The following is a 24358-nucleotide window of genomic DNA, read 5'->3' on the forward strand; positions in this document are numbered from 1 at the left end:
TAGGTTTAATATCTTGTTTGCCAAAGTATCATTTTGTTAAAATACAAACTGGATATTGTGGAATATCATCATATGGAAAAAGGAGTCATTACTGTAGTATTCTTATCTCTTTCTGCATTTGAATGGCTATTGAATGGGGAGGTAAACATTCCCCTGATGTTAACATGTAAGTTTTCTGTATTTCCAGAGAAAGCTGAGAGGCAAAACTAATGTACCTGAAAAAAAAAAAAATCCTTACGTGACTTCAAGATTATTACAGATGCTTATACAAAATAGCACTCATTCCTACCCTTGACCATTGTATTCTGTTAAAGCTAGTAATTTTCATGATTAGCTATGACAAAGATAGGGAAAAGATATATTATTGTTGCTATAAGAGGGAATAGAAAACCAACAATTATGTGTTACATTCAGGCAGCAAAGTGCTGATCAATAATTTTGGATCTTTTCTAGCCTTTGCCTAAAAACTAACTTAGAAGAAGATCCACAGTGATGGTTCTTTGGGTTGGTTCACATAAAGCAAAAATCCATCAGTCACTTTTTTCCATTAGAGTCTACATTTCCAGTGAGCATTAAAACATCAGCTGGTAACCATCTGACATTTCCCCCGTCCCACATTAAACACGATGTGTAAGTTTGAAGAATTCAGATATTTTTAAAGAAATTGAAAAGATGTTTAAAATTCAATTATTATTTGGTTTAAAATTAAGAAATTAATTTGCTGAGAAATTTGAAAGAGAATTATAAGTGTGGATATAATGAATGAAATAATAACTAACATATAATTGAACACCTAATATGCAACAGATACTTTCTTTAATGTTTTCTATGTATTTTAATTTAAATTTTATTTAATGCCTCAACATTCACATTCTATAAATGAGGGAATAAACATATAGACAGGTAACCCAGGTTATTCATTTAAAGTATGGGGAAAATTATTTTAGAAGTCTTAAGAAAATTCTAGAAAGTCTTATTTTTTATATAGCTCAAGAAAACTTATTTTTAAAGAGTAATTTCTTTAAAAAAAGCTTATTTTTAGAGTTTGATATTTCATATTGTTTGAGAAATTATTTTGTGAAGCTTGTCATGGAGAACCACATATGTCAGTGGTTACTAATCCCTGTACTTGACCCACATTAGAACCATTTACAAGTCTGTAAAAGCAGCAGCAAACCTAAAAGCACAAGGCACATTAGAAACTACCTAGGTAGATACTACTACTAGGATCAAACTCATTATGCCCAAGATTATGAAAAACAAGACATTTTAGTCTTCCAAATGTTAATGGCGTGTCTTTTTCTTAAGATCTGGAATTTAGAAAACATCAATACATATCCTTTTTTCTTGATCAAGTCAAGAACTCATTGAGACCCAAGCAGGACTCTGAAAGATGGACAAAAAAAATACTAGCTTTTACTGATAAAAGTTAAATTAGATGGGCATTTTGATATGTGGCAATACTGAGCTTTCTACAATTCCACTCTTGTATATGGGCTAACCTTTTGGGGCACTGGTAATGCTGACCTATCCTAACAACATACAACACGTAAGAGCTGAAAAACTGTGTTCAGTACAGGCAGAAAAGAGAACAGACAGAAGCTAAAGGAACTGAGCACTGTAAAGCTACCTCTTTACTCCAAACTTGTCGTGTGGCTGTACAGATTAAGTTTTTCCTGCATCTCAGGAGTGAATGATGGTGTGGAGAGAGGCCAGAAGTATAAGCCTTAAAGGAAATTGCTCATTAAAACACAAGGCCTGCTGACAGCCTTCCTTCTAACAATATTTTATTACTATATTAATAATTATTATTTGATAATTATAAGAATATTAATTATTTAGAGCCATTTATAAAAGTTGTAAATTTTTCATAGTTCAGACCAGCAGGTTTGGGTAGCAGCAACATTAGGAATAAGAAAGCTGAAATCTGAAGGTTAAGCATCTAGTTGCTTCCTAATTCCTGTCCTCAAAACTGCAGACTGGCAGAGTATAGAGGATTAGAATAAAGAACACTCATGTTGCATAGGGATTTTCTACTTCTCTTGGCATTTCCAACACCTCAGTAGCATGACCAAATGAAACCTGAAATAATGGATGGGACAAGTTAGGTGGGAAGACTATCCAATGCAAGAATTCCATCTCAGCCTAATTAAGATTCAAAAACCAGATGGAAAAGATGAAGTCAAATAAGTACAAAAATAACAAGGAAATTGTGGTAATTGATAAAGAGGGACTATAATTGATAGAAAGGAATGAAGGTGGTGATTTCAGTTATCTCTGATTTCTAACAAGACTATAGGGAGTTACAGCAAAATATTTTGGAATTTCTAACAGGTAAAAGATTATTTGATCAAAAAATTAATTCACATGAAATTTGAAAATCATTTTATACAGTATTCACAGTATTTACCAGTTTTTGGAAACCTAAATTAAATGCTTTAGATTACAAATCCAGTAGCACAGGAATGATATCTTATATTCTCCTTGTTCTATTGATTAGTGAAATCTTGAACTCATACTAAATAGTCAGTAAATTGCTGATTATAGGTAAGTTGTAGGCTCTAAGAAGGAGATTATTTTTAAAATTAGTTTTAAATATTCAAAGCTATAATCAAGTTTTTGGTATTTTACCAATGAAGGGGAAACAATACAATAAATAGGAAATATTTTTTAAAAAACAATTTTTATTCATGTAGATGTTATATAACTCTTCTTGAAATTGATTCTATTTCCAAATTAATGGTTGTCAGAGTATAATAATAAAATAATTTTGCATATGTGGCAACACAGATAAGCTGAAAATACAGGGCAACTTCCCCAAATATTACTAAGTGGCAGTAAGGTATGATGCTGGAATTCAGTGTTTTTCACAACGCATATATAACATGGTATATATCCAAATAGGAAATCCTCTTGGCTATGTTCAATGACTATGACTCTAAATGCTATAATTTATACAATAACTTAAACTCTTTTTTGTGTTCAAACTGTCACAGAAAACAAATACATATGATAGTAAGTGGGAAAAATGTTTAAGTTGTTACTATTTTATTCTTAGTCATAAAGAACACAAAATTTAATAATAAATTCAGTTATTTATGCAAGAAGTGTTTTCATTATTTCAATAGCAGTAAGTAATGGAAAATGGGGAAAATGTAAAAAGAAGCTTTTTTTTAATTTCATAAAAAGAATGTTTCGAACAGTATAAAGTATAAAATAATGCATCTGTATTAGTAGTTTTTTTTTTTTTTTTCACCTTAATTTGAGTGGAGGGAAAACCATAAGCCCTCGCTGATATGCAGCAATAAGTATTTAATGCTCAGGCACCTGAGGTAGTCATCTAGGCAATTCTATTGTTCGTAATTAGTTGTTGGTTTTTCTGGTCTTGACTGTACTCACATGTCTGTGAAGCAGGTAATCTGGTATGGGATGAAAATCAGGACATCTTACCTCTGCTCCATGGATCTCTCATCCCCCAATAGGCTAGGGATGATATGTCCTTCTCATGATGATGATGAGAGGGGAAAAGAGAGAGCAAGCCTAACATGTAAACACTCTTCAGACCCCTTGAGTGTGCCACATTTACTAATATATCATTGGTTAGTGCAAGCCACAGGGTCAAGCCTAGATTCACAGTTGGAAGAGATACTACAAAGTTATGTTTCCAAGGGATTGAATTCACAAGAATGAATGGTAGAGAAAACAGCAATCATCTCAAGAGCTGATGTCTATCTATGTTACACGGAACTGAACACATTTCAGAAGAATGTAAAATTTGAATGAAACTATTTTTTAAATTTATTTATTCTTATTTAAGTTCAATTAATTAACATATAGTATATTATTATTTTCAGAGGTAGAGTTCAGTGATTCATCAGTTGTATATAACACCCAGTGCTCATTACATCCTGTGCCCTCCTTAATGTCCATAACCCAGGTATCCCATCCCCCACTCTCTTCTCCACCAGCAACCCTCAGTTGGTTTTCTGTAGTTAAGAGTCTCTTATAGTTTGTCTTCCTCTCTGATTTCATCTTGTTTTATTTTTCCCTCCCTTCACCTATGCTCCTGTTTTGTTTCTTATGTTCCACATGTGAGTGAAATCATGATAATTGTCTTTCTCTGATTAACTGATTTCACTTAGCATAATACCCTCTAGTTCATCCAGGTCACTGTAAATGGCAAAATTTCATTTTTGATGGCTGAGTAATATTCCCTTGTATATAAATGTTTATGTATATATAACACATTTTCTTTTCAGAGACAAAGTGAATGAAACTATTACTGTGAAGTTGCAACTATATGAAAAGACCCAGTTTATTCTTATATTTTTACTTTTATTGATGTTGCTAAACAAAAGTAAAAGAAAAAAAAGTTTTATGAGTAGTTTCTTAATTTTTAATTTTTTAATTTAAATTAATTTAATTAATTTAAATTTTTAATTTAATTTAATTTAGTTTTTTAATTTAATTTAATTTTTAATTTATTTTCATCATAATAAGCAAAGATTATTTGGGGAAAAAAGCTATTCATCACAAAACATAGTCATTAGATGATTTAAGTATGGTAAATTAATGTGTCTGAATTATTTTTCACAAGTTAAAATATATAACTATCACAAATATAAAAAAATTCTCGGTGTGGTCATAAACAATGAATGCTGGAATACTGAAAAGAAATAAAATAAAATAAAATGAAAAAAAATATTAAAAAATTGTTATGATTCTTCAAAAGGTTGAGAGTTATTAAAAATCATACCTATTTTTTAGGAAAAGAGAGCCTACTACTGACAATCAAATATTTTTCCAATCTGATAAAACCAGTTGAAGCTGCGAGAAGATTTGGTACATACAAACTTATGGAACAGTATAAAATAATGTAATATTATATATCTATATATATACCTACTAAAATTGCCAGAAGGGCCTAAGAAACTTCTCTTAGAACAAGATGGACTTTAACATTGCATTGGGGAGGAAATTAAGGTAGCTTATTTTACATACTTTTCTTTGCCTACAGTTTTTCTGACTTAATTACAATGTTCTTGTAAGCCTCAAGAAAATCAGTCCCTGCAAAAACAAACAAACAAAAAACCTGTGTTCCGTCTAGAATTTTGATTCATTTTATCCAAAATGATATAATTATAAAATATTAATGGGTTTGTTTTTGTTGGAAACAAATGCTCTAAATCAGTGAGACCCCTTTATATTAAATTTAAAATATTAGAAACTATAATTTCATATTCCATGAAATAGACCAATAATGTTTTGAATTAAATTTAATTTCCTTTGTTATTCACTGTAAGACTTCTTGTTTTCTATTGCTGCTATCACACATTACCACAGAATTTAGTGACTTTAATCAATATACATTTCTGATGTCTGGGCAGGCTCATTGGGTCCTCTGCCTAGCATCTCACTAGGCTAAAATCAAAATATCAGTAGGATTGTGTTCTTGTCTGGTGGTTCTGACATGGAACATGCTTTGAGGCCCATTCAGATGGTGGGCAAAATTCAGTTCTAGGTACTTGTAGAACTGAGGTTCCTTTTTCCTTGCCGGCTGCCAGGGTGAGAAGAGTTCTCATCTCTAGAGGTTGTCCACATTCTTTGACTCATTTTCCCCTTCCTTCAAGTTCAAAGCAGGTAAAGTGAGTCAGATCTCGTGCTTTGATTCTCTGACTTAACGCTTCTGTCTCAAATTTTTTTTTCCTGTTTTTAAGGGCTTCTGTAGTTAGATTAGACCCACCGTCCAGGATTCTTTTCTTATTGTAAGCATACTCACAGATTCCAGGGGTTTGGACATTGTTGTTCATAACCTCCTCTAAAGTTTTCCGGGTGTAATCTGAAATTGGTCCCCATACTCAGAGGACAGAAATAGTCTGAAGAAAGAGGCAGCCCACCCAGGGTAGTAGGTGTTTTAATAAGCAAGGGAACTTATATAACAAGGCTTGTCTTGAGTGGCATCGATACAAGTGGATCCCCGAGTCCACCTGCCAAATCTTAAAAGTTTATATAGAGGATTTACCTGGTTCAGTCAAGTATACCATGCAGATGTTCTCAACTTCACATTACTGTCTCAAGGCCATGTCCTTGGAGCAGCTCTGGGAATGGGAAAGAAAAACAGAACCCAATTCCAAGGACTGGAAAAAGGATAAGGAAGTTGTGATTGCTTTATCCAGCTCATGAATCAACCAATCAAAAGTGCATGTCTTTTAAGTGACCCCCCTCTAGACATGGACATTTGGGGGAGACAATTGTGTCAACCACAATAACTCACTAAATACCTACTATGTGAGAAGGAGCTCTCAAAGCTATTTAAAATAATAATTGGAACAGTTAATTTTATTGAACATCAGGAATTACACTAAGTACTATTTATGAATTATTTAATCTAATCTCCTATATGAGCTAAAGACACTTATTCCTATTTTACTAAAGAGGAATCCAAGGCTTAGGTATCTTTCAAATGCTAAGTCCAGTTATACAGATCCCAGAACGTTTAGAGTAATTGCTATATAGAGCTGCTTTGCTTAAACTTACTGCTGTGATTGTTATAACCGAAAAAGAAAATAATCATGACATATAAAATTCCTTCTATTTCTGTCAAACTTACAACATGCTATAGCAAAATAATTTCCTCTTGGCAAAATGTTCTAGAATAAGAGTCTTTTTATTAATACGTATGTGACTTTGTGTTCAGAATTGTCAGTGCCTAAGTTTACCCAAAATAAAGTATTTCCCATGATTGTCCACATCATTCTTTTCTCCCCTTCAGTTTGAATTTTGCTTTAATGCATTAACAATATTGATAAAGGTGTGAGGGGAGGGGTGTGGAAGCAACTGATCTGTTGGATAAGAGGATGAGAAGATTCAAATAGAATTGTAATAAATTAAGTGAAGCTATTAAATCAGATGAAGTTCTACAGGTCACTGGAACCTTAAATTGAGGAGAGAGAAAGCAGAGTGCATAAGCACATAGAATCTTAAACTCTTAGGCATTCTTATACCTACATGAGTGAGGTAAAGAAAGGACAACAAGACACAGGGGAAGCTTGAATAAGCAAGATGAAGGGTTTGATAAACACTATGGCAAGCACTTATTACTGCCCACCCCTGGTTGCTCTTATAGTGAGTTTCTTTTCCTTGCCAAGGACAATATAAAGAAAACAAAGTGTTAAAACATAACACATAAGTGTTTAAACACACATGCACATATAATGCCAAAAGTAGGTGGAGGCAGAGCCACATTGCACAGGGAAGCTTTGAATAATTTTTTTAAAAGATTTTATTTATTTATTTGACAGAGATCACAAGTAGGCAGAGGCAGGCAGAGAGAGAGAGAGGAGGAAGCAGGCTCCCTGCTGAGCAGAGATCCTGATGCAGGGCTCTATCCCAGGACCCTGAGATCATGACCTGAGCCTAAGGCAGAGGCTTAACCCACTGAGCCACCAAGACAACCCAACTTTGAATAATTTTGAGAGAGTCTCTGCTGCAGACATTGAATGTCACATAAAGAAAGCAATTTGAGTTATTTAAAAAAGAAGAGTTGATGAAACTGTGTGCTTCAGAGAACTGAGAATGGTACATACCTTTTATTTCTTTCACTGAATTGGTCAAAGTCAAGGGAGATAATAAATCATGGAATTGAGTGTCTGCAGTTGCTCTGATTGCAGTATTGGGCTGGTAAAAACAAGGGCCAGCGCCTCCCTGAGATTGCAGCATGTTGCTGCTGGGATTGCTCTCCCTGTCGCCTTTTCTTACCCAAAGTGGGTAGTTGGATATAGAAGTAGCCAGTATATCATACTTCTTCATTTTTGTTTCTTTCACACGGAAAGGAAGATGTCAGCAGCATTTACGATGCAGAGACAAAATCATGGGAATAAATGATACAACAGCACCCTACTGTATGGCAAATTATCAGGACCCTTTTCCTGCCTGTTCCTTGTTTTCTTAACCTGTCATTGTTCGGACCTATTTCTGTCTACCTCATTCCCTCTTCAGGGTTTAAGCCCCACCATTTTATGTATTGATCATTTCTCACTTGGGCCCAATTGGCCACCGAATTCCACCCCGTGAACTTATAGTTTTCATTGTATTCATCACTCCTGGCTCTATACATCTGGTTGCCAACCCTGAATTGAACTTGTTTGTGCTTTCTCCGTAGCTTTATTGAGATGTTTTTATAACTGAGTTTTACTCTTATTCCTTCATCATCCCCTACTCACTGAAAACTGATCAGGAGCTAACTCACTACAGCTCCTCAGTTTCCCTCTAATATCCTCAGCTACATACGGCGAGTACCGAACTGAGAGATGGTGCCCTCTCTTGTCCCCATCACTCTTGCCACATGATCTCTGATGTAAATGAGACCTTAGCACGCGTTTTGATCTAGAAATCAGATGTCTGAATGATCTATACAACCTATGATAATTTCAAAATGTTCCTTAAATTCCAAAATATATTTGTAAAAAAGTACTAAATTTTACTTTTTCTTCAATAATAAATCAACCATAAATAACTGCTTTTGACTTTCTAATGTATTTATCAAATAGGTACCAAAAAATGTGTCGGTAGTTAAATATCATAATCTTTACACTGGCTTGGTGGTTTCTAACAAATTTGGCTATGTTCAGAACAGAATTCTGTACTGTAGTATGTAAATTTACCTTAATTCCTTGTCTTAAGTAGTAATACTTCCAATTACTCCTTGATTATATATCTAGGTTATATTTTTAAATTTCCTCCTGGAAAAGAGATTTTGTGATAGAGCTCTTACCATGGGGATGTTTGACTGTAGCTTAAAAAAGCATCTACTCTGTGTCACTAATATACTAAGATGTGAAATGGAAAATTTTTATATTCATAGCTACACAGAGTTCTTGTAAATTGCTGAAACATGAAATAACCAAATAAACTTTATTATTGAAATGGGTTTCTTAAGAACATAAATGTGTAATGTAACTTTCAAACCTGTTAAACCATAAAGAACTACAGCGATTTCATAACAGGAAGCACAGTGTGTATAAAACTATGTAGCATAAAATGTTCAGCTGCTGAAGTAACAGGAAAGTTCCAGGAGGTATTTCCATAAATCTGGAAACAGTTAACCTGTTTTAATGATCTCCCGCATTCCATTTACCTGACTAGCAGGGCCTGGCTTCCTTTGTCTTTGGAGTTTATAAATTTAATTTAGTTAAGTATGTATCTTGAAATGGTCTTTCATATATTCGAAAGCTCAACAACTTTTGGAGAAAATGGAATGGTATTATTCAGATTGAAAGTATCCGTTCCTAAGATATGTTTTATTTGGTAAGTAAAACAAGAATAAAGTGAAGGAGACAGAATAAATGACATCACATTTTTTTATGTGAAGCAGAGACATAATAAATTTAAATGACTTTTATTCAAGGCTACTGGTCCCCATGCCTTAAGAATTTTCTTCTTGAAAGATACTTGGGAAATGGTCTCCCTTATGTACTCACCAGAGTGGGCACAATCTCCACCCTGTGAAATACAGACATCCAACTGTCCAACTGGTTTTTAAAGCTTATTAGGCTGCATATTTGCATATATGTTGACTTTTCATAAATGACCTTTGAGTTGAATATCAGAGGAAAATTTTACCTTTGCATATGTATTTGGATAATTTTTTTCATATTAAAACAAATCTACAAATCTCAGTGGAACACATATTAGTTTATAGACATTAGTGTAACAAAAATAGTATTATGCTTATTTATAAGTAGCTGATTTAGTTTAATTAAGATTATTAGTTTAATTAAGATTAGCTAAGGTTGGACTTTAAACTGAAATCTTTCCCTAGAAAACTGATTATATTTGAAATTAAACTAATACTTTAGTTTAAAAATATACATTTGTGGGCACCTGGGTGGCTCAGTGGGTTAAGCCTCTGCCTTCGGCTCACGTCATGGTCTCAGAGTCCTGGGATCGAGCACCGCATCAAGCTCTCTGCTCAGCAGGGAGCCTGCTTTCCCCCCTCTCTTTCTGCCTGCTTCTCTGCCTACTTACGATCTCTGTCAAATAAATAAATAAAATCTTAAAAAAATAAAAATATACATTTATGCCATGTAATTCAAAGAAGACAAAGATTTTGGGAAAGTTTTATTGAACTGCTTCTTCACACGGGATGAGAAAAGCCAGACAATTTACATCTTGTTAAAAAGGATTTGTGTTTAGTCTATGAACTCCTTATATGTGTGATGTTACAAAAAGTGTATTTGAATTTGTTCTTTTGGTGTATGGCCTTTTGAATATCTATTGAGCAATGAAAGTCCCTGGTGAAGGCCTTTCACCACTGATGACCCAGAACACATACCCAGCCCTCCCGGCCTCTTACCTGTTGATGGTTGGATTAGCACTACCAGCCAGGCAGGGAGCAGGACAAAGGAAAGACTATTTGGTATGCCACCATACTCCAAATTTATTGTACCTATAAAGTTGAAAGAACATTGAAGAAGAAAAATAAAAAAAGAATTTAGCTTTTCTGGCTACCTCCCAGGGCATTATTAATAAATCCATAAACTCTGAAAATGCCCCACCTATTTAGTAAAAATGAAAGGAAGATGCTACTTTCCAGACCTTGACAATATAAATCTGACTTAGCTTTGAATAAACTCTATGATATCAAAGTTTTTAAACTTAAAGCGACTGGGAAGTATTAAGATTTTTTATTTTCACATTTTCTTAGCTGACTTCTGAAAGTGAATGTGACTCGATATTGTGTTTTGACAGATTTCTAATTGTTTTGTGCACATATTTGTTTTGTGACTTTTGTTCCATTTTACTTTGGCATTTTTAAAGGTACATTTAATTACTTAATATCCTTTGTTGATGAGAATAACTATGGGCTGGCTTTCTAAAGATAATGATGAAACTGTTAATATAGTAAAGTGATATCTGTCATAATAATGAGGAGCTATCTGTTAACTGGATCTAAGGCCATTGTTCTTAGGTTACCGCTGTATACTTCTAGCTAAATATCCTGGTTTCTTCTGCTCTTTCCTTTCTTATTTTCCACAGAACAGCTAGAGAGAGCTTTTGAATACTTCCCAACCACATACCACTCTCCTACTTAAAGCCATTCAGTGATCTTAGGATAAACTTTCCTCTTCTTTTCTCAGCCTGTATTCTTGTCTTTCTACTGTTCCCCACGCACCTTCAACACAGTCCTCCTTGCTGTTCTCTGCAGTCACTCTGACCTTCCTTCTGTCCATTGAATACATCAACTCCTTTCAGCAAAGTGCTTTTACACATGCAGTCACCTGTACCTGCTCCTAAATCATCCTAAAGATGTCTCTTCCTTCTTGCCGTTCTGATTTCGGCTTCTTGCCATTCTGATGTCACATCTTGATCAAACGGACTCCCCTAACCACCTCATCAAAAATAACATTCACTCCCCAAATCATTGCCATATCACTTTGCTATGTTTTTCTCATAGCCAAATTATTTTGTTCAGTTATTTTATTGTTACTGTTTCCCTCCATTCACATGTAAATGAGTGAAGTAATGTGGGTGATGCCCCTGTCTGTTTTGCATACTGCATCATAGGCTCTTGATACATACTTGTCAAAATAATGAAAAAAAGTTGCACATTAGAGTGCTTTGTAAATCCTGAAGCATATCCAATTATAAGATGCAATTATTGGCTGAGTAACAGTGAGACAAGTCTTTTATATATATTTGTCCTGGTAGCTGGTACAAACATGTGTGAGTGTGTGCTGTCCTTAAGAATAAGTAAATAAGCGGTCACCCAAAGTTTATGGGGCACACATTTTGATATCGATTCCTTTTCAAACTACGGTGCATCTTCTGTGTTGGAAATAATTAGAGCCTGTGAACTGAAGTGAAGGAAACGTTTACAATACTGAATAACCTAAAGTGAAGACAGGGATATCTAATTAGTCTTTCCTGTGACAATCTTTTTTTTTTGGATTAATATTCTTCTCTTTGAAAAGTCTAACAGTGGTGCTTATGTCACCGACTCTACGGATAATTAATAGTGTTCTCCATACACCTACACATATTCCTTCCAAAATATTCTTGTGTAATGCCACTACTGGAAAGAACAATTTCAATTAGAGAGGAGAGCTTTTGAAGTATATATCATGTGGTCCATTATAAGGATATGTCCTATTATAAAAGAAAAATCTCCTACAGAACATAATACTTTATGTAACTTGCCTGGGATATTGTTTAACAAAACATTTTATGGATATTTCATCAGAACATGACTTAATGAAGAAGCAGGACTAGGATTCATCCACATTTTTTTCTTTTTTTTATATCCCTAAGATGTTTTCCTGTACTATTTCCACCCTAGTCACAAGCTTATTAACTTGGGAATGAGGTGACAGGGGCTTTGTCTTCGAATCTTGTAATTATAATTAATAGTAAGTTAAAGAGAGGCAGAAAGCTTATATTCAAAGTTTAAAGTAAAATGACTTTGTGGCACTTAGGGTAGGTGCCAGGAAGATATTAAGTAAGAGCTCATTATTCTTATTAATTAGAACTTCAGGAAGACAACTTTGAGAAGCAAAGTCATTTTATGGTTAGGAGAGGGACACCTGTTTGTGGCCAGAGCTTGGGGAGAGGAACTGTACTGTTCTTATCTGAGGATGCCTAGGGTCTAGCAGAGGCTTTCCCAGATGACCTACAACTACTTTGTGCCGGTTATATATGTGAAGACAGAGATAAGGAGTCAGTGTACACATACTATCTACTGTTTCCCTCAATGCATTTTTAAAGTCATGTCATGAAGTAAACAACCACAAAAACTTCATTGTTTACTTGTGAGAGTATTATGTGTGGGGGCTACACTTTCACCAAATGACTTAACATCAAATAAACCCCAGCAATGGCCAATGTCTGTCAAAGCCATCTGGAAACATCATTTCTAAATATCTACAACTTTAAGTACTACTTCTACTACCCATGTTCTTTAAAATAAGCATTATGGTTTATAGAAGTTAACTACATGAAGGGGTGGGTTATAACAATGTACAATAGTTTTGAATAATAATAATAGTTAACTTCAGTGGAGAGACCATGTTCAGATATTGTTTCAACCACTTTACATATATCAACTTATTTTATCCTCACAACACCTCTATGAATGAAATTTATAATTCCCTCCTTTTCACAAAAATGAAAACTGAGACTGAGAGGTTATACAATGTAATTAGCTACTAAGGAATTTGTAGGTCCATATTCAAATCTAGGCATGCTGGCCTCAGGGATTCTGTCTATGCTGTGATAGTATTCACAGAGTTCATTACTTGCCTGACACTACCCTAAGTCCCATAACATGCATTTACTTATTTAATTCTCAAAACAAATCTATGAGGTCAATACTATATTCTTCCCATTTTTCAGATTAGGAAACCGAGGAAAAGGCTAGTGAAGTGACTGAACCTGGGGATGCCTAGCAAGTAAACCCTGGAGCAGGAGTTCCAACTCACATCTTACTCTGCAGTCTACTCGCTTAAACACTAGGCTAGTTCATGCCATGCAAATGCTTTACATCAGGACCAGGCAACTAGACAAACTAGGGCCCAAAAGTAGGTTTTGTTGAATAAAGTTTCGTTGAAACACAGCCTTGCTTATTCATTTATGTTTTGTTTATTGCTACTTTCATTCTACAATGGCAGAGTGGAGTGGTTAGAGCAGAGACCATACGGTTCATGAGCCTAAAATATTTACTATCTGGACCTTTAGAGTAAAAGTTATCCAACATCTGCTTTAGATCACAAGTACTTTTTTCTCAATCATCATTCATTCATTCCCCACCACTCTGAACCTAGCCAGTGTCCAATTTCCAGGAAATAACAAGCAACAGTAACTAAAGCCTTTCAAACATCATTAGAAAATGACAAAAAAAAAAAAAAAAAAAAAGTTCTATAGAAACTTCAAGGTGCATCTCCATAAATTCTTTAGATAGAAATAGGGCAACATTTAGGGTTGGATTCTGCCCCATTGTCATCTAAAAAAAGAAAAGGCAGTTGAGGTTCTCAGCTCACTCTACTGAGAGACGTGGCTTCTGGAGACTGTCTGCTTATATTCATGTCCTCACTGCCAGTTCCTGGCTTCATGACCTTAAGCAGATCACTTAACCTGATCTACAAGATGGATATAATAGTAGACTCACCTAGTTCCTCAGGGCATTATGAGCATAAATGAGTTAATGTTTGTAATTTCGTTATCAGAAACTGACTCATTATTTCTCCTATTTCTCCTGTTCTTCAACTTCTTCAAAAGACTGATTCAGAGGTAACCAGAATGATAAAAGTTGAATATTCTGGGGAAATTCTCAATGAATTTAAAGCCTATGGAATTAATGCTTACTGAAATATCCTTCTACATTTTTCTTTATGGAATGTTACAGGAAAATAGGTAGATAAAATCTCAATGTCCTCTGACAGCTTGAAGCACAATACAGGACTCATAATAGTAGCACAAGAGAAGATATTTAATAAAGATCTTAGTAAGTGCAACATATAATACATTAGGACAGAAGCCTAATGCGGACAGGACTATTAGAGAATGCTACTCCCCTGGTTTCCCTTACAGCACAAGAGCATTTTAATTGTAAATGATAGGGTCCACTAAAGCCTTCAAGACACTCACAATCAAGTGGTACCCAGCTTTGAGATATACACTGACAGTTCCTAGATGTGTTCTTTAACTCGGTGTTAAAGAATTTTTTTTTTTAAGAGATTATAAGTAGGCAGAGAGGAAGGCAGAAAGAGAGAGAGAGAGAGAGAGAGAGAGAAAGGAGGAAGCAGGCTCCCCGCTGAGCAGAGAGCCCAACATGGGGCTCAATCCCAGGACCCTGGGATCATGACCTGAGCCATAAGGCAGAGCTTTAACCCACCGAACCACCCAGGCACCCCTAACTTGGTGTTAATAGTGACTAAATGACTTAAGCATTTATGGGAAATGATAATATCACCAATTTCTGTAATAGGGATTGTTGATGTTTAAAATACACACATATAAATAATAAACTATGAAAGACTAAATACTAAGTAGAAGTTGTGAAAATCATGAACCCTAGAATCAAGAGACTATCATAAGTTCAAAGTCAGCATCCATCCATTACTGAATGTGAACTTGAACAACTTATATAATATCTCATCCTCTAGTTCACTTAGTTGTAAAATAACAAAACTTACAGCACTGGCATCAGTCACTCAGACAAGCGTTTATGGAAGAGCTCCTATGCATGTGCCAGCCACTGTTGGGGACGCGTGTATAGCGGGTGCACTAACCTACCGCCCTCCTGAGTTTTTAGTCCACCTGTGAGAAGTAAACATTTAGTACAAATTCTGGTGCATATTCGGTTTTCAAGTAGTGCTAGATGTCATTACTGTTAACTAGTGAGGAAGAGGAGGAAGATTTAAGACACCGCTGCCTCACGGTGGAGTTGGTAATAATACTGGACTCATGCATCTTGGAAATATTTCCGGTCCATGGCCCTTACCTTGTGTTCCCAATCTTGATCTTCCACACAGAGGGATCTGAGTTGGGATTTGCTACTCTTGACTGGGGGTCTTTATCACTATGACCTCATCTTTGCAGATATACTTACTGACTGACTAATTCAATAACAAGTATTGATTGATTGATTGTTATGAAACATTCTCATCTGTGTATTCTGGGAATATTTCTGTTCACTTAAAGATGGGAGTTCCTAGGTGGTTCAGTTGGTTAAGTGATCGACTCTTGTTTTTGGCTCAGGTCATGTTTTAACAGTCCTGGGATCTAGCCCTATGTCTGGCTCCCTGCTCAGCAGGGAGTCTGCTTCTCCTCTCCCTCTACATCTGCCCCTCCCTCTGCTCATGTACTCTCTTTCGCTCTCTCTCAAATAAGTAAATATTTTTAAGAAGACCAATGCATGGATGAAGTAACATATATTCTTTAAAATATAGGATATCTGTGTTTGATTGAAATTTGTCCAGAATAATTAGAAGAAAACTCATTTATAGATGAGATATATTTAAAAAGAAAAAAAAAGAATTATTATTAGGAAAGGTTTATATGAGCAAAGAAACCAGAGATGGTGATAATAGGATCAGACCATACAAAATAGAAGTAGACACTACAGGTGGTTTGGAGGAGGCCCCAAAGTAGAAGGGATCAGAAAAGTCTGGAAAAACACTTTCAAAACTGATTAACTACCAATGAGTTTGTGTTTATATTTTCTCTTTAACTTCTACAAATAGCTCCCCTCACAAAAGTCATTTTGGAAACTTATCTTTCAAAGTCCGTAAAGACATCAATGATTTTAGTTATCTTACTTAAAGAGGGTAATTTATCATCTAGCCAAGTGTACACGTGTCTGCCAAGAAAGCTTCGAGCCAACATATATCATACTCAGTAGCTTCAAGGATTTGGTTTGCCTTCTTATATGTGTTTGAATATAGAATTCATTTCAATCTGACATTTTTTACCTCTCATCATATTTTTCTTCTAATTAAGTTCTATAAATGTATCCTCTACCACATTTGAGCTGTAATAAATTCCTTTCCTGAATTGGTCTTCTGAAAGTCACAAACCAACATTGTGATGAATTGCAAAATGACTAATTTCCCTCTTGTGTTTATTTTGAGCAGCAGAATGCTGGAGAAAAAAATGAGGCAGTGTTTCACTAGAAAGAAGGTCCTGCTTGTCGTGATTACATGCCTGTAAATTGAATATTTCCAACAGTGACTGACCCCAGCAGATTTCCCAAAACTGTATAGGTCTAATGCAAGGACATAATTTTGCAGTCCCAAATTTTGGGATTTAATGGTATTGCTGGAAGGGATCCATAATGAGGAAAGTTTTGGTCTCAAATAAGCCTTGGAGTTAATGATGGAGGTGTGGACTGAGACCATGATGTCATAGAGAAATTGATTTCCTGAATTCTGTATCGCAGAAGAAAAGAACAAGGACATTCATAGAATGGACTGCAGGAGAAACGAATGTGTAATTTTTATTTTTTAAGTCATTATTTGTTTTACTTCACTATATAGGCAAGTAGATGCATTATGTCTTTGATATGAGATGGCTGTGTTGAAATTGAACAATTTGTTTATAATAAATAGGCTGGTATTTTAATAGGTGCTTAACATTGGGCACATTTGTTCCTATTACATTGTAAAGCATAGATGAAACTCTATATAAATAAGATTAAAGCATTGCCATAGGTAAAATATCAGGCATTAACCTTGTAGACTCTTGATTTTAGAATGGTTTAACTCCAATATTTAAATAGCCACAATGATCATAGCCCAGTTCAAATAATACTGCTTAATGTGCTAATCATTAATTTTACATACTTCTTTTTCATTTCCCTCTATGCCTTTATAGAGTGGGAATTGCCTTATGCATCCTGAATTCATTACCGTAATTTGTGTACTGTGCATTGACTGAAGCCAATTTAAGTGTCATATTAGCTTAGAATTTGAGCTTCTTCACTTTGTATAGATAGTGGGCCATGGAGTTAATGTTTCATTTATAGTATTTGTTATAGAGCTATGATAATGTGGTTATGATTCATGATCTTTTCCTGGATAATGCCTGATTTAAGATACACTGTAGTCTGAAAAGAATCTTGATTTTCTATAATAAGCATGGCTACTGGTCCAAATATCCTAACATTAAATTATCACTGGCATAACTTTTCCTCTGTAAAAGGAAAATCAGAATTATGGTTTTCAAGTCAGGATTAAGATATTTGCCTAACCAATCATCTTATTTTTCAAATGAGGAATCTGAGATCCAGCGAAGTTGGTTAGATTGATGGCTATCAGAAAAATGTAAGCATTAGAGCTATGGCCATGTTCTACATCCTGACTCTGACTCCTGAGCCAACACTCTGCCAGTGGTCCTGCCTTGCTGAAATGGGATAACCACTGTCATTTCACTTATTCAAAATGTGGAACTGTTTGCTCTTATCTCCCCATAACACTGTTTTCTTGTCTCTTCCTGTACAGCATCATCATGCACCCCCGCAAAGACATCCTGGTCACCTGTGGGGAGGACCGCCTCTGGAAGTTGGTGGGGCTCCCCAAAGGCAACGTGCTTCTTACAGGATTCGGCCACACCGACTGGCTTTCCAACTGCTGCTTCCATCCCAGGTCAGTACACACAATTCTCTGAACCTGCCTACTCTCTCCAGGAACACACTTATTTACTCTGTTTTGTCACACTACTGGCTTTTGTTTAAAACCACTTTATTGGGGGCGCCTGGGTGGCTCAGTGGGTTAAAGCCTCTGCCTTGAGCTCGGGTCATGATCCCAGGGTCCTGGGATGTAACCCCACATCGGGCTCTCTACTCAGCGGAGAGCCTGCTTCCCCCTCTCTCTGCCTGCTCTCTGCCTACTTGTGACCTCTGTCTGTCAAGTAAATAAATAAAATCTTAAAAAAAAAAGAAAAAAAACACACTTTCTTGAAGTATGAATGACATGCAAAAAATTGTGCGGAGGTACTGCATGAAACTTGGTAAGTTTGAAGTATTCGTCTTTGAAATCAACACCACAATCTATGCCATAAATATACCTATCATCCCCAAAAGTTTCCTCCCACCCACATTATTGTTAATATTTATTATAAAATACTTAATGTAACATCTGCCCTCTTAGAAATTTTCATGTATACAATACAATATTATTGACTCTATGTTATACAATAGATCTCTAGGATTTAGTCTTCTTGCATAAATGAAAATTTATACTTTGCTGACTTTGATGCTACTTTTCTCTCTGGAACCCCAACCCCTCCACTGAATTTTGAGACATGTAGATAAATGCTTTTTTGGCTTTTATTATATTGACTTTAGATTGACTGCTTTTGATATTTGGAGGATGTAAATGTTAGTCCACATGCTGGCACATTTAACAAAAGTAATAAGTATCCCAGAACACGCACTATTAATGCTCCTGGTGGACACAGCTCTGACAAGGCACTGGATTTCTACTCAAGAGTACCTGCCAGTGTTTACTTTGCTTCTGTTAACTTGCAGGTTTTCCTCTTAGAATTAAGTTATCTACCAAAAAGGATCAGAAGGCAGTGATCAATTTCTTTAAAAATTTAATGACACTCAAGATATTAAAGAGAACAAAGCAAAAGTGAAAGCATCGAACCCTATAATTGCAGACTTCACTGTATTTTGATATTCAGAGGCCAAGGGCACAGAAGTAAAGACATTGTTAAACACATAGATACGTTTTTTTTCCGAGTGGCAGAAAGCTCTGCCCACACTTGTTCCTGGGGGCAACTCCTACCCCCAATTCTGACTGTAGTCTCTTGTTTATCGTATTTAACATTTGTAAGTATGCTTGCATCTGGTTCTAACACTCTCTGGTCTAGGTACTCTTGGAGACTCATAGTTCTTGGTACAATTTCTAAACTATTCCATGGAAAATTTTGTTCTTAGGAGGACTCTATAGATTTATTTTCATGTTTTAACAAAATTCCCTTTCTTTTTAAACTCTTTGTCTTATTGAATGTCAATGAATTTAGATTGAATAAAAATAAATTGTTCAGAAATTTGTGAGCTAATGAGAAAAGTGAGCCGATGTATTTTAATTTTTGAAAAGCTCTTCATAGTGTAATTTATTTATGGTACTAGGTGTCTGAACTTAATTTTTAAACATGTAGTGCATTTCATATCTGGTATATAGATAAACAGATTCATGCCACTCCTCACCCCTTAGGAACATAAAGTCCATCTTGCTAGCAGAGACAAGGCAATTAGTAGTATAGTCTATCTCTTCTGTAGCTGCTGGGCATGCTAATCAGATTTACATAATGCCCTGTTACCATGGCAGCCAGTGACTCAGAGATTTTTCTCATTAGTGCTTGACCAGCACAAGGTCCTTTTAATAGCTCTTCCTGTTTTCCCACTCAATTACTGAAATTAAAATGAGGTGAAATACATCATTATTCACTCATAATATGAATTTACATTCAGTATGTTCCTTGGCAGAATTGTAGTAAAATGCAGCTACACTCTTTTTTTTTTCCTAATGCATAGGATAAAAATAATGAGAAACAAATACATTTAACCTTAAATGTTTTTAAGTGAGAGATACTGAATAGCAACTGTTCTTTTTGTGGAATTAATGAAAAATGATAAATGATTATTAGAAACAAGAAAAAGTCTTTTATATTTGAGATAGAAATTAATTCAGAAAGAGTTTATATTTGAAACCTCAAAATTTTATAATGTAAATCAACACTGAAGGCCATATGCACATAATATATATATAATATGTGTATATTACATATACACATATATAATGTTTATGTTTTAAAATTTGTTGAAATTTATACTTTCTGAAATTTAAATTTGTGACATTTGATTTTTATTATGGTTGGGTAATTTGGTCAGTAAAAAAATAGCGTATTGTTGAAGATAGTATTTTTTTCTGCTTCTCTATATACTTATCTATAATTAAAGAATTAAACACAAAATAAATTTGATTCAAAAATTGTACTTCAATATGTAATTGGATCTTTGGCTGGTGAATGCAATTATAGTCTTCTCAGAGTCCATATGTGGGATCTACTTGATTCTGCTCCCTTGGAAGAGGCTCAGAGTGGATACACTATATACTGACACATACCTGATCCCTGTGCTCTTCATAAAAGAAAAGAAACTTGTACATTTTCTTTATTTAACTTGTAATTGCAGTTGTTCCCAAGTGTAACTAGGAACCATAACTTATGTAAATTCCAGCTGATGTCTTCCTGATTACTATGACATTCAGTGCAGTGTCTCTTCGTCCACAATGACATAACCAAAATTTCTTTTGGAGGTCAATCCTATGTGATATGAGAGTGGTATACCCTGACTTACCCAAATTAGTCTTTGTTGTCCTATTTCCCTTGCCGTAGTAGACCTCTTCAATGCATATGCAACAAATACAACAGTCATAGTAATATTACTATTAGGCAAAGAAGGATTGACAGATGAAAAAATGCATATGCAACAAATACAACAGTCATAGTAATATTACTATTAGGCAAAGAAGGATTGACAGATGAAAAAAATAAAACGAGAAGGTGACTTCTCATTTGAGGATTCAGATAATACAATAAAGCAAAAGATCTGGTAAGTACAGGAAGATTCTGACAAAACCATAGTCATCAGAGTCAAAGATTATCTCAGTTTTTAACCAAGTAAACAAAATTACAGTGGAACCAGAGGAATTAATAAACTAGTAAGTGTATTTAATAGTATATGTTGAACTTCATCCTTTGTGAAGAGAAAATATAGATTCCTTGAAATCATTTATTTTTACATTTTTTAAAACATATAAATCTTACTCCAAAATTTAATGTAAATGAGTTCTTCAGAATAGAAGTTATACAATCTGTAATTTGTAAACAAGATTTAATAATAAAAGAAAATTAATCAATAGCTAAAATAAAATAAAACCTGCATTATTAAAAAGTGAATAAGTGAATATTGAGTCATAGAGGAAGTGTAAACTGTCACTACCTAGCTGGTAAAAATCACTACCACAATACTGACCAAATGTATGAGATGTAACCAAAGCTGTAGTCAGAGTAAAATTCATAGCTTTCAATGCTTTATTATTAAACACACACAAAAGAAATGAAAATAAGTGAATTATAAATTCAAATGAAAAACCACAGCTGGTCAGCAAACTATAGAAAAACAAAAGAATGAATAAATGAAAAATAGAAATTAAATTAGAATTTTAAAGGTGAATATGTATTGATCTAAAAGGCTTTTTGAGAAAAGTAGTAAAATAAGAAACCATAATAATATAAGTAGATACCTCCAAAAACTGGTGGAAAAATAAAAGTGAGGAAACAAATAGAAACCTTTGTGATTTGGGAGGAGTTAAAGCCACAGAGGTTCTCACACACACACACACACACACACATACACACACACACACACACATGTTTGGATCTTTTGTTAAAATAATAGATTTCTATAAAAATAAACATTACCAACACTGAACCAATGGAATGGAAACTCAGAGTAGATTAATAGAAATGGAAAGAAAAACGTTCTGGAAGTTTTACCTTGCATTCCCATGTTGAGCAGTTCTATTGGCTAAGTTTTTAAAAATTTTTTTTAAAAAAATTAACTTTTAGATTCAAGGAATTCTTTGAGAACAAGGAAAGTAAGGAAATTTTATTACAGTTTTAAAAATATAGCAAAAACATAACTCTAAACTGAACAAATGTAGTCCCCCCCCAACTATAGGCCCATTTTACAATTATGCAAAATTTTTTAAAAAGAGAAAGTAGAAACTGGAATTCAGTCATATGTTTTAAGAAATCAGGATACAATAACCAAATAAGATTTGTATTTGAGAAGTGTGGAAAACATAAGTCATTCAACTATGAGGACATTATAGTATGTTATAATAGTAGATAAATATTGAAAATTACTTTAAAACAGTTGGATAAAAATATAGCGTCTGTACTTAAGACACATATGTTTGCAAATAATGTTTAGCCTCTTGTGTTGGAATTGACAAGGAGATTGGATTTTGGAACAGTGGGGAAATTAAGAAAATCTGGTAGGTGAAGGTAGAATCTGGATGTCATGGAGTTATATAGATCAAAAGAGGAATGGGTGCTTACAGGTAATAGGGCAAAGGGGGGAAATAAATCTAGAATACTTAAAATACCTAAAATACCTAAAATCATAGGAGTAAGTCCTGTCCAGGCTCTCATATATCTGTGCAAGCTTACTTATTTGTTGGTGTTTATTCTCAATAAATGTTAGGCACATATTTTTCTTCCCTTTAATGATAATGATTATTTTTTATTAAAACAGCTTGAACACTGGCATTTTCTAACATATTTGTAACTTACAAAAGAAAACGTAGGTGGAAAACTTTTAATTATAAGCATTGGGCCAATATTATACAGCCTATCCAACCGATGGTATTTAAAAACTTTTGTCACAAAGGGTCAGTCTCCCAAAGGCTATATTGTTTCAAAGTAATACTATACGCACACTGATCATTACCATCAGTTGTCTACAGTGGACTTGATTTTGTTTGTATCTAAGTTCCTTAGCAGGATTTGTGTATCAAGACAATTTTTAGGAATGACATGGGTAACTTATCACAGTAGAACTGGCTATTAGTACATATTTACCACTAGATGGCAATCATACATTGGTAAGGTAAGCACCCTCTGCATTTACAGGGTAGACTAAGGCACTACCTGCGAAAGAGACTCGTCAATCACTGAAAATGGTGAATGAGTGGAGCAATGCAGATGTGCCTTGATGTTGCCTTTGCCCTGTTGAAAGAGTGAAATGTATGATGCCACAAAGTAGAAACCAAGCATACTTGGGTGCAAGTCAGACATCCTACTCTAAACCACTGACACATAGAATAAGCTTCAGTTGCTCATGTTAGATCTTAGCTTCACCTTTGTGAGCCCTGTCAGTTTTCTCATCTGTGAAGTGGGCATAATGATGATACCTACTTTGCAGGCTGATGGTGAAGGCTAAATGCTGTAGTATATTAAAAACACAAATACTATTGTTCGATACAGATATGCTCAATAATTGTTACCTAATGTTATTTGTTATCTATTGATAGGTATTTTGAGAACTTCGAGATAACTCAAAACTTTTTATAAAGCTGGTAGCCTTAAACACAGTGGGATAAGAAAGGAAGAGTATCCTGCGATGTCTGGGGCTCACCAAGCCCCATTAGAAAAGCACTGTCAGGGGCGCCTGAGTGGCTCAGTGGGTTAAAGCCTCTGCCTTCGGCTCAGGTCATGGTCTCAGGGTCCTGGGATCGAGCCCCACATCGGGCTCTCTGCTCAGCAGGGAGCTTGCTCCCCCCTCTCCCTCTGCCTGAAAAACACTGTCAAACCATATTTCATCATGTCTGAAGTTCTTACCAAGTTAAACACCAAAACAGGTATAAATTGAAAAATAAACCTAATTAGTGTGAATAGATGTATGAATATCTACTCTTAGTTCTTAAAAAACATAAATGGTTTTTAAAACTTATACCATTAAAGTTACCATATTTTGCTTTTAAAGAAGAAAGAAAGAATTTTGCATATTTCCTATGTTTTTTAGGTTTCAGATTGTGTTTTAGGATGAAAATTTCTTTTAGCCAGAAACACCAAAAACAAAAGCTTTTTAAATTTTTTTTTTTAAGTTTTGTTTTTGAGGAATGTAAAGCATATGGTGTTTGACCTATAGCCACAGGCATGTTTTATTGTTCTTGGTCTATTTAGACCAGCTTTGGGCAACTGAAACATAGAGTTGCATATCAGTCTCCAGGTTAATATTGATAGATCAATGAAACACATACCTTATGCTACTTTAATAATATACTAT

General features: G+C 34.7%; 1 protein-coding gene across 1 annotated transcript in view; it reads left to right on the forward strand.

Moving 5' to 3' along the window:
- Positions 1-24358, forward strand: part of SPAG16 (sperm associated antigen 16) — a 1085475-nt gene that overhangs the window by 514684 nt on the left and 546433 nt on the right. Inside the window, exon 11 of the mRNA XM_046019197.1 lies at positions 17994-18137. Within this exon, the coding sequence (XP_045875153.1) occupies positions 17994-18137 (144 nt within the window). The remainder of the gene's footprint in view (positions 1-17993; positions 18138-24358) is intronic.

This window comes from Meles meles, chromosome 9 (genome assembly GCF_922984935.1).
Source record: "Meles meles chromosome 9, mMelMel3.1 paternal haplotype, whole genome shotgun sequence".
NCBI classification, from domain to species: Eukaryota; Metazoa; Chordata; class Mammalia; order Carnivora; family Mustelidae; genus Meles; species Meles meles.